We start from the raw sequence: 26468 nt of genomic DNA on the forward strand, positions 1-26468 counted from the left end.
TTTTGGAAAACTCCCAGGGAGGGGGGAGGGAATTGGCAAGAGAATAGGAACATGACATCCAGCTCATTAGTTTATTAATTTTGGTCCCCATGTAGATTGATATAACTTCTCTAAAAGCTGGCTTTGTATTGTTTTGAGTTGATAAAGCCACATCTTGCCCTCCAAACCACAAACTCAGCTACCAATTTACTGAGACCGGTAAAAACTGTTTAACCTATCCAGCCAACAATACCGGGGGTTTTAGAACCCCTACCACCACAAACATACAATCTTTGCACCCCCTAAAGCTGAGGTGAACATGCATAAAACCACTCACCCCATACACACATACACACATCAGAGTTCTCTGGGTAGAGTAAGAAGCCCCCCCACCACTGTTTTAACTTTGGTCTAGTTTCTTCAGAGAGCAGCAGGAAAGAGGCCCACCAGAATCTCTACAGCAATTACCCAGAAGCCTCACTAATGGCCCAGGCAATAGACATTGTTCCATAATCCAAAGTGAGCCCTAAAATTTTACCTACAATTCTAGTAAGACCTAGAAAAGCAAATAGGGCCACCTCTTACCTACCTCAAATATTTTAGAAAGTACCTGCACCCCTGACACAGTCACATATACACACATGCTGGTTTCATATACCACCAAGTTATCAGACACCCTGTATGGACCAGGCATCGAGATGATTCTAATGCTTGCACATGTACATGTGTGAAAGTGAGTGAGTGACCATGAGATTATTTTTTCTTGAGGGGAGTGACATGCAGACAAGTGAATGGGTAATTGCCATTCTGTAGGCAAGGGCAGTGATAGAGGTAATCAGAGGGAACTGTGGGAACATAAAGAGGTACCCAGGCCATAATGGAGAAGGTGGGAAGACAGAAGGTTTCTAGAGGAAGAGCTGACCTGTTTTGAAGGATAAATAAGATTGTCACAAGAAAAAGGTGTTAAAGGGAAAGGCAAGCTCGTGGTATTCCGAATAGAGAAACAGCATGTACAAGGACACGGAGACAAGAAACACAATGTATGTCCTCCAAATGCCACATGGAAATATACAATATGCGAAAACTCTCCCTTGGACCAGCCCTGTGGCATAGTGGCTAAGTTTGCACGCTCCGCTTCAGCAGCCCAGGGTTCGCTGGTTCAGATCCCAGGGGCGGATCCATGTACTGCTCGTCAAGCCATGCTGTGGCAGCATCCCATGTACAAAATAGAGGAAGACTGGCACAGATGTTAGCTTAGAGGCAATCTTCCTCAAGCAAAAAGAGGAAGACTGGCAACAGATCTTAGCTCAGGGACAATCTTCCTCACCAAAAAAAAAGAAAAGAAAAGAAAACCCTCTCAAGGGTACAAAGTTAAGGATCAAAGCCTCCTTTCCCAACTCCCTGACCCTCTTCCCAGAATAGATCAGAAGAGAATAAATTAGAAACCTTTCTACCACCACAGGCACTAGCTCATCAGATTTGGGGAAGAGGTCTACCATAGGCAGAGACAGAGATCCCTGAAGACAAAGCCAGACAAGGTGGCCTAATATACAAAATATAGATAGGAGGCTGAGTCTGTTCCACACAGCCCCGCTGAGGCACTAGCTTAGCTTAATGAACCCTCCCTACCCTAGCTCCCACAAACCTCAAGGGAACTGCTCTCCAGACCTCAAAGGAGCCTACTACAACCCACTTTCAGTCCATATGGAAAACCTGTCTACCTACAGATAGACCTGGAAGGGTGACCAAACTCAGATCCCCCCTGCACCCACACCCCACCACACACACACACACACACACACACACACACACACAAAAGGAAGTGAAAGCTACCAGCAAGCAAGGGCTTGGGGTGGGCCTCAGCCACAGCTCCCTGGCTTCTGCAAAGGGGCGGGGACCCACTGATTTCACAAACTCTTTTGCCCTCTTGAGTAAGGGTTCCTCTAATCATTTTCCCCTCTGCACATTCTCTAGTCTTCCCACCTCATAACCATCCTGTCTAACCTGGGTCTCATATATGTCTTCTCCTTTTCCCCTGCTCTCTCATCCTGGGACTTTCAAGGCTCCCCAGAACTGGGGTTCCTCTTCACAAAGCAACAGACACACCTAAACAGATTCTCAGACTGTTTCCCCACAACAAGCTACAGCGGAAGGCACAATGGGGTTTGCCACAAACTAGGCCAGTCATTGGCATCACTATTTCAAATATCAGTTTCCTCATGTATTAAGAAAAAATCAGATAGTGCATTTTAGGAAGCACACATAAATTAGAGGCAAAGCCTAACTAGCGTCCTAAAATTCTTTGATCTCAAATACTTAAAGAGGTCAAACTACAATGAAAGAAATTAAGGGAAATGGGGCAGTTATCAAGAACCTTCAATATGCCAGGCACCCTTCTAGGTGTACTTTCACAATCATGAGCTCTTTTCTCTGTTATAAGTCCCAAGGAAGTGGGTTATCATTATTATCCCCATTTTAAAGATGGAAAACTAAGCTTCAGAAAGCTTAAATGCCTTACCCAAGGTCATGCAGCTGTAAATAATGGTTGAAAATGATTCTACATAATTGGCCTACTTCATTTATCTTATAGCTACCACCCTTCTTTCTCTCAAGTCACCTTGAACAATGCTGACAAGACCCCCACCCAAAAAAGTCATGGGAAAACCTGAGGCAACTCTACTTGGAATGCTCATCATTAATTGTCACCTTAAAACTATTTAAGATAACCTCACTCACTGACTAACCACAAATATGCTTCAGTCCTCAAGGGTCAAAAACATCTTTGCATATACTACAAGTCTTCTACACTGTTGGGGAAGTGCAGGGTTTTGGGGACATTAAGGAAGGGGAAAGGAGGAGCAGCCCTGGTGAGTGCTGTTCACCCCCCTGTGCTTTGGTTACCCTCAATCAGGAAGCCCAGTGGTTGAGCCCCCCAGGCCTAGTAGCCTAGAGTGTAGTGGGCATCTACAATCCTAGGTGTGTTTGGAGAAGGGTAGGCACAGCAGAAGAGAGAAGAGAAGGCATTCCAGAGTGGATCTGGTGCAACTCCTCTTAGAACCCTGACCTTTCCAAGACAGTGACTCAGCCTTGGCACCACACTCTCTCCATTACAAGATTCCCAAAGACTTGGCATGAATGGGCTTGGGTGACCAAATAAGCATGTGCCCACATAAACACACAACAGCTAACATAGTGCAAAGCCCCAAAACACCAGGTGTAAGGGCTATAGATGGAGCTGGGAATGCCTCCCTGTCTAGGTAAGCCTATCACTATAGCTATACTTTAGTATCACCCCCACAACTCCAAACAGCTTCAGTGTCTTGCTCCAAAAGTACCCAGGATTCCTTCTGTTCAGGCATGGTCTCACAAGAACACAAAGAGGCACCTTCTCAAAAAGCCAGGCTTGATTTTAGGAGGCTCAGCGTAGGGGAAGGAGCATGAAGAGCTAGCCCCAGCTCCAGAATCCTGTGTTGAGTACTGTGTTTTTGTTTTCAAATCTCCCTACTTACTAGCAACAGCAGCTGAGTACTTAACAGATTTGGGGCCATCTGGGATGTAAAACTAAGTCTTACATAGGAACAGTGAGGTGGAGGAAAGCATCATCTATCAGGTTCTTTCCACTCCAAGAAGGATACAATTTTAATTGTAACCCCTGGTGACTATAACCCCAAGTGTACACCAGGAGATAGACTGGTTTGTTTAGTTAGTAACCAACATGGAAGGGGCTGGCTACAAGCAGCCCAACCATAAATCAGGATTCAAAGGCCTACCATGTGCCTGGCTCTGGAAAGAGGTGACTATAAAGGAGTCATGGGTTTATAAGAAATTGGTATACAATAAATTGGTAGTATAAAGCATAGATTAGCCAGCCCTAGTGGTCTAATGGTTAAGATTTGGTGTTCTCACTGCCATCACCCAGGTTCGTTTCTTGGTCAGGGAACCACACCACGCATCTGTTGGTTGTCTACTGTGGTGGCTGTGTGTGGCTGTGATGCTGAAAGCTATGCCACTGGTATTTCAAATACCAGCAAGGTCACCCATGGTGGACAGGTTTCAGCAGAGCTTCCAGACTAAGACAGACTAGAAAGAAGGACTGTGGCACCCACTTCTGAAAAAATTGGCCATGGAAACTCTATGAATAGGAGTGGAGCATTGTCTGATATAGCACCAGAAGGTGAGATGACGGCACAAAAAGACCAGGCAGGGTTCCACTCTGCTGCACACTGGGTCACTAGGAATCGGAATCAACTCGATAGCACTAACAACAAAAAAAAGCATAGACTACCAGGGGTCGGCAAACTGATTCTGTGGGCCACATATGGTCTCTGTTGCATGTTCCTCTTTTTTCTTTTTAGAAATGCTTTTTAAAATGTGAAATCTATTTTTAAAATACGTACAAAAACAAGCCTTCCAGGCAAGTTTGCCAATTGCTAGACTAGACCAAATATTGTCAGGCTAGTAACTCCACTCACTATCTGCAAGGCCTCAAACCTGGACTAAAAGCTCTCTTCCCATTCTAGTTTCCATAGAAGATGGGCAGCAATTATCTTATCTGAAAGTTAGCCAAAGATAACTGGCCCAGACAATCATACACAGTAGCCTACTCCCTTCCTAAGTAAAGGCATTGGGAAAAAAATAGATAATAAGCTTAGACCACTAACCATCTTACCCAAAGGTTCATTCACATACCAGAAAGGCCCTGGTATGTGATCCCCCTCAGTAGCAGGCCCCAGGTCAGGGGCTGAGACACGGATTGCCTGGCCCCTATGCTTCTGGCTCAAACCTCTGGCCTTGAAGAACAAGAGGCATGCATGAAGAAAGAAGTAAGAAGGGGACCTTCCCAGCTAGCTTATTAGGGGCTGGATAAACAGAGGGACATATGTGGCTTGTTTCTCTACCTATCCCCTTAGAAAAGGTTTTCAGAATAAAAGGAAATCAAGTTGGAGATACCAAACTAAGTGGAAGGGAGAGCTAAGAATGAAACTAATGCCAACCATAAAGCTCACAAAGGATAAAGACCTCCATCAGTGGCCAAGACTGCACATAAGCTTTTCTCCCCTGGACTAGGGCTAAGATCCTCCGGGTCCAGTTAGCACTTCTCTGACAAGGTAGTGGTGAGAAGAAACAACCATTCAGGAGTGCCCACTATCTAACCTCCCACTCCATGCCCTGGTTCCTCACACTTGCCCCTCCTGTAGAAAAAAAGAAAGAAAAGAAAAACATGTATGTGTGAAAGCATGTGTACCCTAAAAGTCAACTACCACTAAGAACTGTGGGCTTCTGGATACAAGGAGTGCCACCAATGGCCAATGTTCAGATGCAGCCCTTTCCTCTCCATTAATTTCTAGATTCTTTCCCCAGGAGATTGAGGGCTTCTAGGGAATCTAGTCTGACTCAATGGAGGGAACAGGAGAAGAAATGCCTTCAAACCAATTCAGCAGCTATTGAGCACCTGCCAAGTGTGGGGCAGGGTAATGGGCACTGAGAATACAGAGATTATGACAAGCCCTTACTTAAAGGGGTTCCCCACCTAGTAGTGAAAAGATATAATTATCAGGTCCCACAGAATGCAGTGTGGTCTATGTCCACCCTAAAGCTCCCAGTCACCTTTCTCCCCAAATAAAAAGTTCCTTTTGAGGCTGGTGGGAGAAAAGAAACCAAGATGTCCTCTTGGTGCTGCCTGGTTCTCCACATTAAGCACTTGCTTGTGCTCCTGGGAGAACTTGGAACAAAGTTCCCTTTCCTACCATAGAAGGAGCTTATTCTCTAATTGAAGTACCACATACAAAACCATGGGAAAATAATCAAAGACTACACTGTGATACAGTGCCAGCGGGCTTGTGAGAGAGCTTGGTGAACTCTGAAGGTATAGGAGCAGCAGGGGCTGGGGCTTAGTCAAGTGTAAAGGCCACCCAGCTGAAGCAAGAAGCAGAGAACAAGCAGTCTTCAGTTCCCAAGCACCTTGCTTTGGACACGAGGCAGGGCCCCAGCCTGGCACTTCTATACGGAACTGAAGAATGAAGTCACCTGGTCCTTGGACTGTTACTCAACAACTCCCTATAATGTTCCCACTAACTGAATGTCTTGGTGCCCACAGCATTACTCACTTCCCACCCTGTCCTACCCTTTCTCCTCCACCACCATTGGTCTGCACACGTCCAGTGGACTCATGCTCTGAAGACAGCTGCTTAGCTCCCTTGGGTCCAGTTAGTTACTCTGAACCCTACTCTTTCCACCAACACTTGTGGAGGAGGGCAGGTGTTGGCACATAACTCCCATCTCATCCAGGCCCAACAACAAAATTTAGAGGCTGCCCAGTTGAGCTGTCAGGGCCACCTTTACCTCCAGCTATAAGAGTAGAGTGGAAAGAGCCCTGGACAAAGTCTCAGCTCAGCTCAGCTGTATCCATGCTGTATGGACATTGGCATAGGTCTCTCCTTTCCCAGGCTCAGTATTCTCAGATGTAACAATGGAGAAGCTTTGATCAGGGGTGAAGTTATCAAACCTGGCCCAATATTAGAATATCCTAGGGAAGCTCTTAAAAAATACTGATGCCCAAAGCCCTAAGCCAGAACAATTAACCAGAGTCTACACGTGCTTCCACAAGCTGGCCAAGACCAACTGCATAGGCAAGCAGGACTTCCCCAGTGGATCAGAAGGCAAGGAGCTTAGCTGGTGCCATGCAAAACTCAGCTCCGTACTATAAGAAGGGCAGCTCTAACAGTTAAACTCAACCTTTATTCTGACCCCTAGGGCCACTAGGATCATGAGTTCAAATTTCCCCCTTTTCCCAGCCTTGCTTCATATCCACAAGAAAACAAAATCAAAATGTATCAGCACTAGTAAATTCAACCACACGTGTTTTCACACCAGACAAGCATTATGACTTTTCCTTCTTCTAAAGGACCAGGCATATCTGTCATTATGAACTGGGTTTTTCTATTTGCTACATCTGGTCTCAATGGCCCAACTTTAAGGACCTCACACCCTACACAGAGGAGATGGTGACAAGAGAGAGCTGCTCTTCATGCTTCCACAGCCTTCGGCTGCTCTAGTGAAACATTCTCATGTGATGGTGTCACATTCCTGAGGGCTTACCAACTACTTGTGACAATGGACTATCTGGCCAGGGACTACACTAAACCATCTACATCATGATGTCATCCTATAACCTTTTTCTGGTAGGTTCCCTAAGAACTACCTTTCCAGAGCACCTCTTCCCTCCTCACCCAAATCAGGCCTGGACTGACTCCTGCCACCCCTCCTTACCTACCTCTCCACCCAGTTATGCTCCTGAACATTCCCAAGGCCCTTCTATGAAGGTTTCCCCTCCAAAAGCCAGATTTGGCTGAGCACTCGCAACCTCTCAGAGCTAGTAGAGTTGCCATTTGGCCCAGTTCACCACAGAATGAGAACAGTTCTGAGATGTGTGCCACCATCCCCTTACCCAAGGTGGGGCAGACCAGCCTCCACTGTTGGGGGAGTGTAACATTTCTGAATAAATCACAGACTTTCAGAGCAGGAATGACTCTCATAGATTAGCCAAGCCAACTCCTTGTAGAACAGACTATGGCCCCAAAAGGGGCAGGAGCCTAGCCAAGATTGCCGTGAGACACTAACAGAGCCCAGACTAAACTCCAGCTCTTCAACTCCAGAAGAGTGCTCTTTTCATGATTCCCCAGTACCTCCTCCACTCAGCAAGAAGTGAGACCAATGCTCATGCTCCCACCAAGGCACAAACAAGACCCTACATTATTAGCTAGGTCTAAGCAGTCCCCAAACAATTCTCACTTCCTAACAAGAAACATCTATGTGTCCAGGAGCAAGGCAAAGCCAAGTAAGTTATTGACTCAACCAGGTGGAAAGCTCGACTAGTCTTAAAGGCAGTAGTCTGACACTAGCAAGAAGGGTGACACAGGAAGCCAGCTGCAGAAAAAGAGTCAGGCCAGGCCCCAAGCAGGCAGAACACAAACAACATGACAGGCGGATGTCCCCACACAGACCCCCAACTACTAGAATTTTCTCTAAACTTTATTCTTGACACATGATATTTTAGAAGAGACTGAAGGGAGGTTGGGCAATTATTGGAACAGGGGAAAGGCCTAATGTTTAAAGCTGAAACTTCCTTTCTAGCCTCAGAACTCTGGCCTAACAATGACTAGAGCTTAAGTCCAGGCTTTTATGAAACAACACTTTTCTCCCCTTTTCACACCCCACCGTATGCGGAGTCTAAAACGAAAGTCCTCTGTTTCCCACTCAAGTCCTGTCTCCCTTATTCATTAGCTGAGTAATATTTTCAGAGTCAATCTTTGAGCCTCAGTTTCCCCATATGAAAAAGTAGGGGTAATAATTCCTAGCCTTCCTACTGGAGAGAGTTAACGAATATCAAATGACATAATAATATCGTTAAAAGGGCTTTGACAACTACAATGCATATCATAAATGTAGAGAATTATCAGTATGTGTTGGGGACATTTTTTTTTTTTTTGGTCCAGACGTGGGGTGCAAAAAGCTAGGAACCCTGGAAAATAATTGCAGGGCAATGCCAGCCAACCTATAAAGGAATTCCTTTAATTCACATCTGACAGGGCTGTTTTAAATAGGTAACTACTTGGAAAACAGGCAGCTAGCCCTAAACTTAACCCCCTCCCAGCTTCCTAACCCTTTTCGGGGCTGTATTCCCTTTTCTGGGCTGCTCAAAAGCTAGAGGTTCCAGAGGAACTTGCCCAGAGAGGTCTCTAATAGCTTTTTCAAGATTTATTCAGTCTTGGCTCTTCCTGACAAAGGCTGAATCCCAGTGCTGGGGGCGGGGGGATGGGACTGTTCAAACCGTCCCTGGAATAACAGTCCATGTAGGGTTATCTCACACATGGTCTTTTCTACCTCCACTCTTTGAAGGATTGCCTTCCTCCCAAACCTGGTCTCATAAATTTGTCACCCCTACCTGAGTTCAGAGCCTGGAGGGATGGTCAATGAGGGCATAAATGACCTGGGAAGTAGAAGCCCATCACTTTTGTTGCTCCAGAGACCAAAGTTCACCATTTTCCTTGAGGTAAGGTCTGCTATCCATATAAACATAAGAGTAATACCCTATGGATAACTCAGCAGTAGCAATCTAACCACTTTGGGAAGTTTTTGGAACTATTCACCTAATTACATCTTGTTTGGATTATCAGAAGAGCCAAGGAAGTTTACATTCCCTGGGCTCATATGGCTTAGAACAGGCAGTCCACAGGTAGCTGGGAGAAGAAACTTTTGTTATGGATAGTTGAGAGCTGATTATATGGCAACGCATCACTGGTCCCAAATGGTCTATAAATGAGCTGTTCCACAGAAGTGAACTTTTCCTGATAAGTGGTTAACTCTTTTAAGGGTCATAACCATTCTTAATGGTGAGGTGAAAGTCATTCATCCACTGACACAATCTACTGCCTTTGTCAACAGAGGCTGTTAAAACATGATTTAGGCTTCTCTGAGCACTTGAATCCTGTATGCTTGACTTTCTACAGAACATTTGAGGGCTTTCCAATGTTATCTTATCCAAGTTTCCCACCAACTCTGAGGCTAGCATTATCATCCCCACTTTACCAATGAAGAATGGGAGGCTCAGGGAGATTAAAGTACTTCCCTAAGGTCACACAGCCAATAAGTGTTGAAACACAGATCTTCCTACAAGCCTGACCCACAATAAATGCCTGGAGATACTTTGGATCCAAGCCTTCTCAAGTAGTCCAAAAAATTCTTTAAAATGTCATTTCTTTTTCTTTTTTGGAGTCTGATTCCAGAGCCTTGCTCTCTCTGCCCCACAAGGATTCAGAAAGCTCCAATCACTCAGAATCTGCAGGCAGCTTCCTGTTTATCTAAAGGGGAAGGCAATAATGCCTGCAGTGGCCTGTAGGTTTGGCCCAGCCAAGGTCAACCTCTGGTGGCAGAGGCTCCAGGATTAAGGGCTGGGCAAGCAGAAGCTCTGCTTCACCCACTGTCAAAGTCTGGGAACTAAGAAGACAAGAGAAGGGCGGGTCATGCCATGAGTGGGCAGAAGAGAGCCTGGATTTCTGGTAATTCTGCTTCTTCTTGACTGGCCTAGCTCCTTCAACATAATCAAATCCTCAAGCTAGCGAGTTTCTAAGACCAGGAGCAGCCACTGGGCTAGAATTTGTTTCCAAAATATATTGTATATTTATTTGCATTTCACAAATCACTATCTTCCTCAACTCTTCAACTGGATTGCTCAGCTACATCTGAGCTCTCTGCAAGATTCCACTTTCCTGCCACCTGGACAAGATCCCTGGTAAGTATGGAGGGGGGATTCTAATCCAGCTTCCCTGCTTTTCCCTGGGGAAGACTAGAAAGGCACATGCCCACCACCACCACCAACACACACACACACACACACACACACACACACACACACTCACACAGCTTCTTTCTTTAACGGCAGACAGCTATGGCAGCTAGAGGTCTTCTGAGGAACAGGGTTCTCAGTCAGGTACTGTTTGGAATCAAACTACCCCAAACAGGCAAAACCACAGAAGAGGGAGGGAGCCACATTAAGCACAGGAAAGTGGTTTACCCTACTGCCAATCACTCCACTAAGATCATTTAGGCACAGGTGAAATCACAGCAATCTCTAGATGTAGGGCCTACTGAGTTTGGAAAGGGGAGCAGCTGTCATTACCCTATCCTTCATCCCAACAGAATGGTCCACAACTCCCACCTTCTCCAGAAAGCCTTCTTTCTCAGGCAGGCAAGCCTTTTACAATGTCCTCTTTATTTTCCACTCAAAAAAGAATATAGGGGGCTCAGCCCTGTGGTGTAGTGGTTAAGTTCGCATGCTCCGCTTTGGCAACCCGGGGTTCGTGGGTTCAGATCCCGGGCACGAACCTACACACCACTCATCAAGCCATGCTGTGGTGGTGTCCCATATACAAAATGGAGGAATATTGGCAAGGGATGTTAGCTCAGGGCCGATCTTCCTTGCGAAAAAAAAGGAAAAAGAATATAGGCCCTTTTCATTTGTGTAGATTTTAAGTGTTGCACCCATTTGATAATTTGCTTATTAATGAGCCCATACAGACATTAAAATCTGAGTTGACAGGAAAAGATGGCCACCACATAGTTTAAAAAAAACAAGTTGTAGAACAATATGGATTTGTGTTATGCGTGTGTTTAAATTTATATGAGTATACATGCATTTTAAAAGAGTCTTAGTTCACATAACTAACTGGTTAATAGTGGTTCTCTCTAGAGAATAGAGTTGGGGCAGAAGACAGGGGATTTTATATTTTTCAGTGCTATTTCATTTCTTACAGCAAATGTGTATTAGTTTCATAATGAAAAAACACAAACCAAAAATTGTAAAATAAATAAAGTCTGTCTTTATTTAAGTATGCCCTACCGAAAGCATGGATTGTGTCTGTTAACATTCCTTGTACGGTGTATAGCTCAGCACCATAAGAACAGATGGAAAAAGTCCTTTAAAGACAAGATGACCTTCAGAGGCTCTCACTGTTTTAGGGCACCCAACACTATCTAGTAGGCCTGAACCTATACCTCTCAAATGCTGGCCACATCCCTCTCCCTGGAATGGGTGGGAGGAAGAGTACATCCTATTACTCCCAAAATTAGCCTACCTCAACTAAAACATGCCCAAATTTGCAAAGATATGCAGCTCTGGGCCCTAGGGGAGCCTGGGTGATGGTGGCGGTGGTGGTGGCAACAGCCAGAGAACACAGCTGCTGAGTGCCCCGACATGATGATCTACAGGACTTCCCTGCTGTCCTCCCTGATCTGTGCCTGGCCCTGCCCATCCCTAAGCACAGGAGCCAACTCAATCCCTAAAGCTTGGGAGCACAAACCTCTCAAGATTAGATTATACAATGCAGCCCTGCCTGCTGGTCATGCCACAATGAGCAGTGTACATACAAAAAATTTAAAAACTGGGTAATGCCACAAATATGTACTCTAGGGTCAAACTCTAGGTTGCTTCACAAAGGCAGATAGAAATGCTTGCATGGCTGCCTATAAGAATCCACTAAAAACTTTGATTCGAATATTCCCCTTTGGCGTGAACACTACTATATTGTATGAAGACGTGGGAAAAGAGAGCAGAAATTGGCTGTGAATAAGCTGGCCACTCACAGGTAAACAGGCTCTCCAAGGTGCACAAGAAGGACAACTCCTCCCCATTCCTTGACACTACTCAGCTCCATTCTGCCAGGGCCCAGCTGGGTCCATATTAGATAATTTCCAGTGGGCCACTGGAATTGTTGATTGGCTTTCTAGTAGACATAGCCAAGGAAGTCTGTGGAAGACAATTCTAACTTGACAATAGCAGCTGTTAATGTATCTATTCAACAAATATTTGTTGAGCATCTCCTCTATGCCAGGCACTGTGCTAGGTACTGGAGATACAACGGGTAGTGGGAAACTGTCCCTGTTCTCAGGAAGCTTACATTCTTAGAGGGCTAGGCTGATAGAATGGAAAAAAAACACTCCCGAGAGTTTTGGCTTCAAGACCTGCTTCTGCACCTGACTCATGACTTTGAGCAAGTCCCTTCCCCTTGTTGTGTTTTATAGTTGACCAACAGATCTTCCACAGATTCAGGTAATTTGCTTCCTCTATAAAACATAAAGTCCAGGGAAGGATTGGGGGTTTTCAAATGGCCAGGACAGCAGCAAGAAGCCATGGGTAGTATGTGGAGAAAACAAAAAGCGCACTAGATGGAGGAGAATCTCCATCCAAAGACTTTGAATCTGGCTTGAATGGTTTGCCTTAGCTGTTTGCCCAAGACAGGTGGGATGGGAAGGCCTTCAAAGAGCATATAGTCAGTGACAGACATAGAGACCTGTCCTTCTAACAGTGCACGACAGGCTTGGGGCCAGAAAGTCTGAAAGGTGCCCAGTTTCACTGCAGCTTCTATAAATACTTCCACCTCCAGCTGAAGGGATGTTAGGAAACCCTCTACTCTAGTACCACTCATTTGATGCTAAAGAGCTGAAGAGAAGGTGGCTCCTCCCTCCCCAGCCACTTGTGGCCCTTCCTCAGTAGGGCTGTGCTGGGGCCAGTTGGAGCCATGCTGCTGAGGTCAATACAGAGATGGGACTTCCCTGCATACCTCCCACTAAAAGCACCAGGCTGTGGGGCACCTACAGGAATGCTTGCTCAGGGAAACTGTAGCATCTGGCATTCTGGGCTCAGAGGCTTGATGGGAAACACACATAAGACAGAGCTTTCAGAGGCCAACTGGAACAAAACTTCTAGGGTATCCTGGGCCTACCCTCCCTCTCATGTGTCCCAAACTTCACAGAGAACTTTCAGATGCATTAGTGCCTAAATCTTCACCATAACTCTAAGAAGTAGGGTGCTATTACTCTTTCCATTTTACAGATATAAAACTGAGATCTGGAATGGTTTAAAAAGTTTGCACTGGTGGGTCAAGGCCAGAAAGACTCTCTCTCGGGCCTCTCCTCCCTATAGATGTTAATACACCCTTCCCTTCTCCAAGGTGTATTTTCTCTATTATAAGGCCTAGTATATCCTACCAGGTGTTTATACAACACTGTTGGATCCCTTGCATACATTACTGCTACTTCTCCCTCTCCACATCTGTGACTGACTATGCACACTTCAAAGGCCTGCCCATCCTTAACCACCTCCACCTGGACAACAGCCCCTTCCTGAGGCAGGGAGAGTTAAAAACTTTCATATCTACAAGTTTACTGAAGGAGAAAGGGTGGGAGCTCAGATGGCTGCAATAAGATGTGACAAGTACCATAACATAAATTCTTACGAAGTACAGTGGGCACACAGAAAATGGTGCAACTAATACTACCTGGGAGTATTAAAGAAAGCTTTCAGCGGAGATGACATGGAGGTGGGGGAGGTAAAGAAGAGACATTTGACATTTGAAGCTGAAAGAAAAAGCATACGCTAAGGCTGAAAGATATAAGAGGTATGGCTTACTTGGGGAGCCTTGATCCTACAAAGCTACAGTATAGCATACATGTGGGGATAAGTGAGAGCTGAGTCTGGAGAGGGAGCTAGGATGGAGCCCGGTATCAAAGGGCTATCCCTATATACCACACTAAGGAGTTTACATTTCCTGTTGTTCACATTCACTGCAGTGTTATAAATACTGGCAAATGCTGGGAGTAATCTAAATGCACCCCTGCCAAAGGGGAATGGTTAAGTAAATTATGACATAGCCATTAGATGGATTTTTGTAAGGCCATTAAAAATGTTCATTTTTTGAAACTAAATAGCATTTACCTAAGTTCTTAGTGATATGTTAAGTAGGGATAAAGAATTAGGATTTTTTTATGTACACTGATTGCACCATGGAAAACTAAGGTACATATATGAGATGTGACAAGAAATACACATAAATAATAATTGCTATGTTAAATGGTGGGTTTATGGAAGATTTTTCTGTCTATTTGCTAAACTTTGTCATATGCCATGTTGGGTTTTATAAAAAGAGGAAATATAAAAATAAAGAACCACTCTTCTTCCATTTGACTTTTGTTTCCTTCCTTCTCCCCTTCTCCCTCCTCCATCTGCTTGCCTACTCTCCCTCACCAACAGCCATTCTAATCTACTATCAGCAAATGGAATCCTTACAACTCATGTGAGGCCCCTAGGAAGGAAAGGCTGCCAACAAGGTGGCTATTCCCAGGAGCAAGCTTCTGCATGGCCCAGAGGCCGTTCTAGCTCAATGCTGGGGAAGAATCTTCCACCCAAAAGCATTGCCCAGCTCCATCCAACTAAGCCTTCTCTGGTTAAACTGCCCTAGGAACTTGTTCCCAAAGGAAGGAAGACAGATACCAAAAAGACTTCTATCTTGCCGTCCCTCCAGGGGCCTCAGGGCAAGTGAAGATCATGGTCATGGCCAACTCCTAGGTGGCTGAGATACAGCCTAGGATCCTTGATTCACAAGCGAGCACTGTACAAAATGTAAGGAAGAAGAAGATAGGTGAAAACAGATCCCGCCAAGAGTATACCATCTCCAGGAACTTGCTTTATGCCCCATCAGCACATCAGGCCCTCATGGGAAATTCAGAAATCCCTCTCCTTTGATCTACCACCAATCCCTCTCCTTTTGGTCTAACACCAAAAGAAACCATGTTCACAAAATGCAGGATCAGTTGAAGCCTGAGCTCTAGGCATGTGGCAATTTCCCTCACTAGAAATTCCTCCCCTTCACTCCACCCAAGACAACATCACCTAGGTCTCCCTATCCAAGGGCAACACAGACATCAGTGACTCAGGGAGAGGAAGGGGAAGGGGAGGTTAGCAATTTAAGACTCATCCAAAAGCAATTTCATATCCCTAAGTAGAGGGATGTTATGGGGGAGGGGGGTAGAGGAAGTCAAATCTCATTTGCATTCAGTTTTGGTATGTTTCTTGGTCATCCCCTTCCCTGCTGGAACAATGACCAATTCAAGGGTCTTCTATTCTTCCTGGAGTCACCAATGACCCAAAATAGCCAGCAACTGTAGTTTGCAGGCTGGACTCCAAAGCCCCACCCAAGGCACTCAGTCAACAATTATCTTTCCAAGCCAGGATGCCCACACCAAGCTCTGTGGTAGGTGGATCCAATACATCTAAGCAGAACTCACTGAAATAGAGAGGGCTACTTACAGAATGATAGCTAGGCAAAAAAACACCACTCCCAACGCCATTCTAAGGAGGAGACGACAACTTCTCCAAATAGTCATTCCTTTCTGTTCTGTGACACTCTTTCCAAGAACCCCTTACTATCTTCTTTAAGACTGGGCACAAATAATCAGAACGTCAAAAAAAGCCAATGTTCTCATTTTACAGACATAAAAACTAAGGCCCATAAAAGTGATTTGCCCAAGGTCATACAGGCAGAGACTAAAAACCAGATATCCTGATTTGGTCCACTATTCTTTTCATTGTACCATTTCTACTAAAAAGCACTTTTAAAAAACATCTAGAGAGGTGCCCCAAGATGTAAGTGTCAAAAGCTCACCTCTTCTAACATCGGGCTAGACAGCTCAGGATGGGATGGGATGTTGGACCCAGCCCACTCAGGAAAGCCAAGTCAGAAGTCTAGGCACAAAAAAGGCACACACAAAGAACCTACTAACTGGAAGGTTTTACCTACTCCAAAGGAATAGTTTCAGATGCTGAGGGCCCCAGCCCCACCCTATCCCACCCACACACTCTGGGCCTTTTCAAACCAAACAAGACTACTCCCAGGCTATCAGAGATCTAGGTAAGAAGCTAGAGGGGGGTCACCAGGCCAGGTCAAGAGGGCAAGGGGAGATAAGACAGCAGGGTGGAGAAATCCCACTCATTCCAGAGCTCTCCCTTCTTCTTCTCTCCTATCCCACTCCTCCCTACCACCATCAAAGAGCCTCACTTCCTGCTTTAATCTAAACAAGCCCTAAACAAGGAGAAAATAAAAGTCTGTAGGTAGCACGATATAAACTTGAGGAGGGCCTTCCCTGTACCAAAGGAACACAAGGGACTAGTTGAGGTGGTGAAGGGCATTTGAGGGGGGAGAAAATAGCCAAATAAGGCATACTTGATTACTAGGAGATCATCAGGAAAGGTTCCAGAAGCTGACATCGCAGGGAGGAAGCCTTTAGTCATTGGTTTCCTCTGGCAACTGGCCTAAGGCCAGGAGGCAAACTCCCAACTTTAAGAAAATGCCCAGGCTATGGCAGAAAGAAACACCACCAGGCTAGATTTTCCCCAAGCCCACCTGAGGCCCTGCTGGAGCAGCTCTCCAAGTACCAGCAGAAAGATGTAGTATAATCCTGAAGCAAAATGGCAGATGTTCTCACCAAGCATATGCTAAATCCACCATGGCCCAGGTGCCAAGAGGAGTAAGGAACCTGGGGAAGGGGACTTTGCTCTACTCCAGTTACATATTTTGGATATTGCTGATATTTTCATGTTAGAGAAAAGAAAATTTCAAAGGTAAAGAGGTTAAATGACTTTTGTTCTCAGCAAGAAAACTTCTGTGGTTTAGTCAATTTCTCAGGAGTATCTGCAAGGATGTTTGGAGAGGAGTTTGGCTCACTTAAAACCCCTGAAGATAGCAAAGATTTGTACAACTCAACTAATGACACCCAAATTGGCTATTACCCTGACCCCCACCCTCCAAACTCTATACCACAGGATTAGTCAATCCCAGTTAAAGATTACAACAGCTAAAAGCCTTTCGGTGTACTTCATATAACCTTCAGGCTGAGATTCCTGAAAAAGGATTGTGGGGGGGGTGGCAGTGCAGATTAGACCAAGACAATAAGATCAGGATCAGGATCACTTCACTGGAGAATAAAACAAGTCTTGATCCTTCCCAGGTATTTAAGGGAAGCCAGGACTAAAGAGAGGAAAGGAAATGCTTACCAAGCTTGGCAGGTATGCTTTTCTCCCCCTCCTAGGCCCTGGTCCCTGTCACCTCCCAAATATATACCTAGGAAAGGATTTCTCTGGATTATACTTTGATTTGTATACCCACATCTAAACTTTTCTCTCATTAGGCCCTGATTGATAGATACCCTGGCCACAAAAAGTATCTATCAAATTCCCACGAAGCAGAAGGGCCACCAAGGATGAGAAGAAACTTCAACTTTCGAAGTCACCAATCACAGGAGCTACCTGGCAAAAAAAAACACTACTACTAAGCAAGCACTGTGGTAGATCACCGCACCAGGGACCTAAGGAGCTACGTCAATACTTACCTTATGCTACAACAAGCCCATTGAAAGGAGCATAAAATCTGGTTCTATCATCAGGCACAGCCGAAGAGCTGTGCTTTGAAAGTCACCCAAAAGGCCCTTTCTCCAAGTTTAAGGCCCAGATGCCCTGGCCAGAAAATGCCACACTCCTCAACCTATCACAATGACATACTAAGAAATTCTCCCCTCATTTCCATCCTTTCCCAAATACCTATCTCATAGCAAAGCCATTGGGAGAAGCGAAAGCTGTTTTTAGGCTGTTGGCCTAAAGAGAGTAATCACTAGCTCTATTCCTTGGTTTAGCTCATATGGAAACGTGAAGGAAGGAGTCTCTCACATATGTACTTGGGCAACAAAGACAAAAAATTAGTTTTAGTTAATTCACCCAATTCTGGAAAACTCAAGGTACAGTCTCCCCCAACAAACTCTTTCAGAAGGTTTGCCAACTGAGACAGGACTGTTGGCTCCAACCTACCCTAGAAAGAGCAATTTGATCCGTGCTCACATGTACTCTGTGGCTCCCCTTGAAACAATCAGCACCTCAAGCCTTCCTTCATTTCACACAAATTCATTTTTAAGAGAGCACTGGCCTAGGGCCACCTGGTTATGCTCATGTACCAAAGCCACATTACTCTACCACCTAGAACTGCCACTGCCTACAAGTGTATACCATCCTTCAAGGCCCTGTTCATATCCCCCTTCCTCCCAAAATTTATAGAAAATCTCATGTAAATTATATATTTTTCTCAAACTGTTTTTAATTGAGGTAGCCCTAAATCTCCAATTAAATAGGAGATCTATGAAGGCAGTAATTGTATCCTCCATTTATTTATTTGTATCCTTTATAGTAGATAGTACCTAATAGCCACTCAATATACGCTGAGAACGCAGCTGCCTGCTTTCTTTCTTACCCATCCTATCTAGCACAGGGTTGGGCACATAGCAGTTCCATAAATAATTATAACTAACTTTGCATAGCACTTATTAGATGCTAGGCACAGTTCTAAGCACTTTACACGAATTGCCTCATTTAATCCTCACAACAACCCAATGAGATAGGTACTATTATTATCTTCACTTGACAGTTGAAGTTAAGTAATTTGCCCAAGGCTACACTAGTTGGTCACAGAGCTGGGATTTGAGCCCAAGCAGTCTCGTTCCAGAGTCTGCTTTTCACCACTACTCTATACTCCCTTTCTATGAAGGCCTGAAAAGTCCTTTTTTGGCTAGCCACCTGCCTCGGGCTTGGCCTATCTAACACCTAGAAGTGAGCAGTGAAGGTTGAGCCCAGGAGACTCCAGTCTTTATTCAAATGGTTGCTACAGTAGCAAATATAGTCACCAAAGTGGAAAGAAAAGTACCATAATGTTCTCCTAATTCAAGGAACAGGTCAAGCTAAAGCATTAAGTCAGACTACAAAGAGCTCAAAATTTAAAAGTGCAAAGAGAAAGCAGGGAATTTGGGTGCAGGGCGGGCAGGAAGAGAAAAAAGTCATTCTTAGGCCCCAGAATAACTGAGTCACCCACTGACTGAAACTTGCTACAGCAGAAGCTATTTAGGGGAACTCCATTGCAGCCATCTTCTTATTGTAATTACCACAGAGCCAATTCTCTGGAAGTCTGTGTCCCCTGGGTGAAAAGAGTCATCCTTCCAAGGCAGGCAAGTCCAGTGAGAGACCATTAACTTGGGAATCAGGAAAACCAAGTTCCCCTTTCAAAACTATCACCAACTTTATGATCCTGAACAAGCTGGCTGACCCCTCTAACTACGAATACAAAAAAGAAATAACTCTACTCCATAAGTACTCTTAGGACAGTGAGGCCTAATCTCAAGCAGTCTCCTCTCCTTACCTCCCTTCAATGCAATTATCTGCCTTTCACCACCCTTCGTAGCCAAAGCAGAAAACTTACCTTCCTAAGAAGTGCTACAAAGAGTCTCAAAGGCATGGTCAGAGCCTGAACCATCTCCAAATAAAGTAACCTCTGAGGTCAGCTCTACACACTCAGAAGGGCTTGCTCTTCCCATGACTATAATAACACTATGGTCAAGTCACTCCCAGGACAGAGGGGAAAAACACTAAGCACCCTGCAGCAAGTGCCATTTAGAAGGAAAATATTCAAAGTTCCTCCCCTACACTGGGGGCCAGGCAAGTTGGATTTTAGTCCCAGCCCTATTACCAGTTCACCAAAATCAATTCCCTTTTCTAGGTTTTGGTGCCCCCATCTAAAACATATAGGTTGAACTAAAAAGTTTAAGGCCAGCTCAGTTGCTCTGTGGTTCAAAACACTCCTGTAAAAAAACCTAGACTATCCAGAATGATCAGCTAAAGGGAAACTTAAGGCTGAGGAAGCTCTGGGTCATCTTAAGCGCAGATGCATTTGAAATGCTGCACCCGCAACAGCTAGCCCTCAACTCACTGGTGGTAGATACCGTAGGAGGTTGGTTTACGCATACCAGCCCCTCAATCTCTACCAATATATCTCACTACCACACTCACGAAGTTAAAAGTAAATCTGAAACATAACCTATTAGCTTCTTGGCCTTTCAGCAGAACTACAGGGGGTCTATGCTACTGGTAGGCAGTGAGAAGAAAGGGAGGGAAACCTATGAAGTTTTCAGCGTTTGTCTGAGGCTCTTCATTCAACCCACAACCTTCACAATATAGTCTCATTTGGTTTCTTTCTTATTCCTCAACAAGGGAAGACATATCCATTTCCCCTTCATAGACTCAAGAAGAAATGGCCACGAACACTCATGCCAGTGTTCTTGTCAGAGCTACTAATGAAACAACCCAACTCCCAAGCCAGAAACTCTCCATTATGAACTCAGTACCCAGGAAGAAACAGCACTCCAGAGGTGTAGGGGGACAAGAAGATACATTTTGGCAAGTGCTGTTCAATTTTGTATTCCCAGCATAGCCTAGCACACTGCCTGGTACATAGAAAGCACTCAAATTTTGAGGAAAGTCTGAAGGAATAAACATACAAATGGGAGGCTTGAGGCTGTACCATCAAAGCTCTCAAGAACGTCAGTGTTGGAAGGGTCACTAGAGTGTGCCTAATATTAATACAGTTGCCTCATGACAACCTAGAGAGACTGAGGGCCTAAAGAAAAGACTTGCATAAAAGCCCACTTCGTTTCGATCATTTTACTGAGGAAAGATGTTCTTCTTATATGGAAAGAGAAAAAGAGAAATCTTCAGGTCAGTGTTACTTGCCATTTCCCAACACCCACCTTCCAAATCAATGGAGTCCTGAGCTAACCCTCCAAGTGACCACTCCTGTACCACAAATCAGAACCTGGAATTGAAAAGTTTTTCAGCTCTATCAAGTGTGAAATGGGAGGAGGGATGAACAGCAAAGCCAGTCAATCATGACAAGACTACGTCCTTCACTTGACCAATAGACTGCTCCAAAGGAGACCGCCTTTGTACTATGTTTTTTCTTTGGGGGCAGAAGAGTAGGGTGAGGTAGCAGGGAAAAAAGATTGTGAGTTGAGAAATATACATGATAGTACAAATAGTACATGATAAACTCAGTTCTATCTTTGAAAGATCAGAAACAGACTGTTCCCAACCTGTAATGATGCCAATTTTCAGCCACTCTAACCACGAAAGGCCTAACCCTTGTAGTATTGGTAGCCAGATCTTCTCCCCTCTGAGGACCTTGAGTCTAGAAATTCTAGTGAGGGGGACTCTGAGGAAGATACAAAGGGACCCAGACAGACTGTTGCCAAGCAACACTATGAGATCAGAGTTCAGAATAAATGTAGCTGTCATCTCATCTCATCCAGAGAGAATTGGATTTAAAGGCAGGGAGACAGACCAGATCACCTCTAACTGTCTCTTCTAGTTCCATCATTCAATAAAGCAGTCTCCTGAGAGGAGGAAGAGAGAGAAAAGGGGGAACACCCTTAAAACAAGCTATTGTTACAGGCAGATAGAGAATAATGGAGAGCAGACTAGGGGTCAATACCACCTCTGTCACCCACTCAACAGAGCAACTTTCCTCTCTCCAAGCCTAACATGAGAGATACATAGATTAGTTGGTGCATTCAAGGATCCCACGAAGGCCCTCCTGCCCCACCAGCCTATCTCTGCGCAAAGGACTATTCAAGGAGAAGCTTAAAGGAAATCCCCAAGATGGTTTCTGCTCTGTTTCTATTATCTACACTTTCACAAAGAGCTGAGTGAACTGGAGAACCAAAGTGAAGAGATGCAGGATCAAAAAGTCACCCTCTCTCACATGACCTCCATTCCTGATCCCTTGCCCCACCCTGAAGTCTGTGGCAGGGCTGGTTCAAGGGTTAAAAGACTTGAGATTCTGCCTCCTATTCACCAAGTACCAATTTAGTGCCACTCGAGTGGCACAAGCAATGCTAGGAATGGCAGGAAAATAAACAGTCCACACAACCCTTGTTATAAAGTTTAGCTGAATGAAGACCCAGAAACTTTCAAATATTTCAAGAAGCTGGGCTCTATATCTGCTCACATGGATAGTCCCATCAATGACCACTTGATCACCTTTCCCCTGACCTGTTGAGCTAGGGCTAAAACCCTATCAAATTGAAGAAGTTTTACCAAGACTGACCCTCTAACTAAGACCTAGATTCAAGTCCTAGCTTTGCTACTGACATAACTGCATCATTCTAGGTCAGTCCCTCCCACTTTGTGGGTCTCAGTTTCTTCATCTATACAAACCAAAAACTCAAGAACACCTTGAAAATTCAAAACAATCTCTTTTTAGGGAATCCAAGAGAGTACCAAAGACTTTGTGATCTAAAAAAAGTTAAAAAGGATGGGGACGGGGAAAGATTTTTTTTTACAACTGTCTTATCATCACCAGAAAGTATAGATGGCAGTTAATAAGCTTCTCCATTCTGGCTACTAAAACAGACTCAGGAAACTGGCAACTAGAAGCAAAATCCAAGAATTGGTGGGGAGGGGTGCAGAGGGGCATATTTTAACAGATTTAAGGGAGGCTGGGCTGACTAAGGGAGACAATTGGCTATAAAAGTGAAACCAACCCTGGATAGACTGTAGACATGGTTCATATGAACGAACAGATTTGATTCTTCCACTACTCTTTCCTATCTGTCATACTACAGAAATAGCCTAAAGCACACTAGTGAAAAAAGGAGAAGAGACTAAAGGAATTTTCTCCCTCCATCAAAGTTACTAATTGGTATGCAGTGAACTAGGGTGTGCCCCTGGATGCCTAAGGAATGAAAAAAGTAAGAGGAGACACCTTGTAATACCCTCAACTCTCACCAGGAGACCACACAAATGCCAATGTTGGTTACTTTGCCCAAATTATCCACTTTCTTTTATCTGATGACCAGGAAGCTCTGAGAACAGGGTATAATTTGCTTTGGGCAAGAGAGGGGACTCAACTTCATGAACCCAATCATTGAATCAGAATAGAGGGTCAATGGGATGAGTACCAAAAAGCCTGGACCCCAGTCTTGGTTCTGTCCTCATGTGCCCTTAGGTAGGTCCTTTCCTATAGGCCTAAATATCCCCACTAGTTAAAAAAAAAAAAAGAGTTGTACTAGAGAGTCTCTGAGGTCTCTTTCAGGTTAAGATTCTATGGTCCTAACAGGCATAATATAGTTATTTATCCTAAAAGTTGACCATTCCTTGAGCCAAATATCATGGAAAATTCTCCAAAGTTTCCAGTCTATCAAAATTCAGCCCTTGGAAATGCAAATCAAAACTAAATGAGATATCACCTCACGCCCGTCAGAATGGCTATAATTAACAAGACAGGAAACAACATGTGTTGGAGAGGATGTGGAGAGAAGGGAACTCTCATACACTGCTGGTGGGAGTGCAAACTGGTGCAGCCGCTATGGAAAACAGTATGGAGATTCCTCAAAAAATCAACGATAGAACTACCATATGATCCAGCTATTCCACTGCTGGGTATTTATCCAAAGAACTTGAAAACACCAATTTGCAAAGGTACATGCACCCCTGTGTTCATTGCAGCCTTATTCACGATAGCCAAGACTTGGAAGCAACCTAAGTGCCCATCAAGGGACGAATGGATAAAGAAGCTGTGGTATATATACACAATGGAATACTACTCAGCCATAAGAAACGACGAAATCCAGCCATTTGTGACAACATGGATGGACATTGAGGGTATAATGCAAAGTGAAATAAGTCAGAGGGAGAAGGTCAAATACCGTATGATTTCCTTCATTAAGTAGTAGACAATAACAACAATAAACAAACATAGGGACAGAGATTGGATTGGTGGTTACCAGAGGGGAAGGGGGGAGGGAGGAGGGTGAAAGGGATAATTCGGTACATGTGTGTGGTGATGGGTTGTAATTAGTATTTTGGTGGTGAACATGATGTAGTCCATGCAGAAATAGAAGTACAGTGATGTACACCTGAAATTTTTACAATGTTATAAACCAATGTTACTGCAATAAACAAAAACAAACCACAAAAGAAAAAAAATTCAGCCCTTGCCTTCCAATTTGATTCATACTTCAGTCAATCTGCATAAAAATACTTTCAGTATTCAGGTACCTTTAATACCCTAGGTCTGACTTCAAACAGCTCATACTCCATTCTGTCTCCATACCCAGGAAAAAGATCATCATGCTGTTGTCTTTGCCACTTTTCACTGAAATGGGATGGTTAAGGCAACTTTGGAACAATTTCCAGGCCCATCAAGTTGCGTTGAAATGTGAGGTATCTCAGAATTGAGAATGAAAGATGCCATTAGAGAAGAGAGGTCATGGGGCAGAGTCTGTTTTCAGAGATCCACCCACCTATTTAGGCAAAGCCACACCTTAAGAGGAGTCAAGGAGTCAACCACAGGGAGATAAACCCAAAGAGAGGCTCCTGGAAGGATCTTTATAATCCTCTGTGTTGGCAGAGACAGTGGGGTTTTTTTTCCCCTCTCTTTTCAAAACCATTCTCTCACTTTGTGTGTGTGGGAGGGAGGGACAAGTGTGGAAAAGCCCCACATCATAAAACTGTGAGCAATTTAAGAGATGGTAGAAGCACATACTTGTTGAAAACTTGGTGTTTCTGAAGGACGAGGTTCTGGAAAGGCAAGAATGACTTGGCAGTAAGGGTGGAATACAGCAACGTGGCAACCAAAGCTCAGCACACACCCAAAGAACTGGGCCCCCTACTCCTTCTCTCCTCCAAGGACCCTCAGCCATTCTCAAGGCTACTAGTCACTATCTCAGACTAGGGAGAGGGGTCCGGGAGCACTGCATAGCCTAGGCCAGTGCAACAAGCTGCTTGGCCTAAGGGACTCAAGCCAGGGGGGTCGCCAGGCCTTCCTGAGCAAGGGAAGGGCCCCAGCGGCCATTTGGCATGACTTGCACAAAAGCAAGCAGGGCTCATTATTCAGGCACACCCCTCCCCCGTCCCTCCCTCCTGGGCATCCGGCCCCACTAGGCCCTACTCCCAGGAGGCTTCTGCTCTTCTCATAACAGCCAGTGGGGTGGAGACCAATCCTAGAAGCTACCACCACTCTGGAAAGGTGTGGCCCCACAGGAGAGAATCCACATATCACAGAACAGTCCGGAGGGGATAGGAGGAGACAGAGAGCCATTAAGAAATGGGAAGGGCAGGGATTTGGCGAAAGGAGAGGAGAAAGAAACTAGTCTTCTCCCCTAGGAAGTAGGGCAGACCTCTACTCAGTCTCATGTCTAGTGAAATGTTAGCGCTCCTTGGTTAAAGCAAGCAGCTTCGATGAGTCCCTCCACAACTTTCTCCTCCCCTCCTAGTGAGAAACAGCTGGAGCCGCCTGAGGAGGTTGTAGGAAAGGTGAGTGGGGGTGCGGGATCCGCCCTGAGCAGCTCCCTCCCTCCTCCGTGCTTCTTGGTCCCCGTGGCCCCTCCTGGACAGTGACAGCCTTGCCCCAGAAAGGCGCCAATTCCTGGACTGGAGGAAGTGTTCTCCGGACCAGAGTCCTCTCCCCTGTGCCCATGGCCCGTCAGGGGCAAGAAGAGACCTCGGGCTCCCAAGCAAGCCTTCCCTATTGTGTCATCCCAGACGCACGGAACTGGAATCTGAGAAAGAGGCCGTCCTCGCTCCGTCCACACTTCTAGCCCGGGACCCCCTTACCCACGAAGGCGCGCCAGACCAGTACTCCACTCCCGCCCCTACCCACACCAGGCCTTGGCGGAGGGCGCGGCGTCCGGAGCGGGCGGGTGGCTGGGCAAACCCCCAGCCGTCAGCCATGGGCTACAAGGGTCTGCTAGAACCCCCGGGCCCGGCAGCACCCACCCCCAGCACTCACTGTCTTGGGCATGGTGGCGGCAAAGGCGGTGGAGTTGGCGAAGTTTGGCTGGGCGCTGTCAGGGCAGCGCTGAGCACGCAGTACACACGGCTTGGACTCCGGGGACTGGGGATTCGGATTAGGTCCCTCGCTAGCGTCGGGGCGACTGCTCGGCTTCCTGCTAACGGGCCACGACTTCACAAACTCCACCCAGGAAAGAACCGCCCCCGTCGCGCCACCCGCTCCTTTATGTGGCGGGACTTAGGCGCTGCTCCCCGCCCTCGCGCCCGCCTTCTTGTCCGCTGCCAGCCTCGCCCCGCCTAGTCCCGCCCAGCCCAGCTGAGCCAGGCCACATCAGCCGCATGGGGACCAGAGTGGGCTTGGGCGCCCCAAGGGAGCTCCCACCCCCGACCCAGGCCCACCCTGACCTTCTCGCACCCCCTTCACAGACCCTAGCCCTCCTGGCCATCCGGTCCCCCTCCCAAGCAGGGCCGGACCCTGGGCCGCACTCTGGCAGAG

The 26468-nt window shown here is 45.6% G+C and overlaps 1 protein-coding gene across 1 annotated transcript in view; it reads right to left on the reverse strand.

Moving 5' to 3' along the window:
• The window catches only part of MSN (moesin), a 68999-nt gene extending 42840 nt beyond the window's left edge, over positions 1 to 26159 (reverse strand). Inside the window, exon 1 of the mRNA XM_004439905.3 lies at positions 25971 to 26159. Within this exon, the coding sequence (XP_004439962.1) occupies positions 25971 to 25982 (12 nt within the window). The 5' untranslated portion in view covers positions 25983 to 26159. The remainder of the gene's footprint in view (positions 1 to 25970) is intronic.
• Positions 26160 to 26468: the final 309 nt, after the last annotated feature.

Source organism: Ceratotherium simum, chromosome X (assembly GCF_057802395.1).
Source record: "Ceratotherium simum simum isolate JZ-2026a chromosome X, ASM5780239v1, whole genome shotgun sequence".
Taxonomy (NCBI): domain Eukaryota; kingdom Metazoa; phylum Chordata; class Mammalia; order Perissodactyla; family Rhinocerotidae; genus Ceratotherium; species Ceratotherium simum.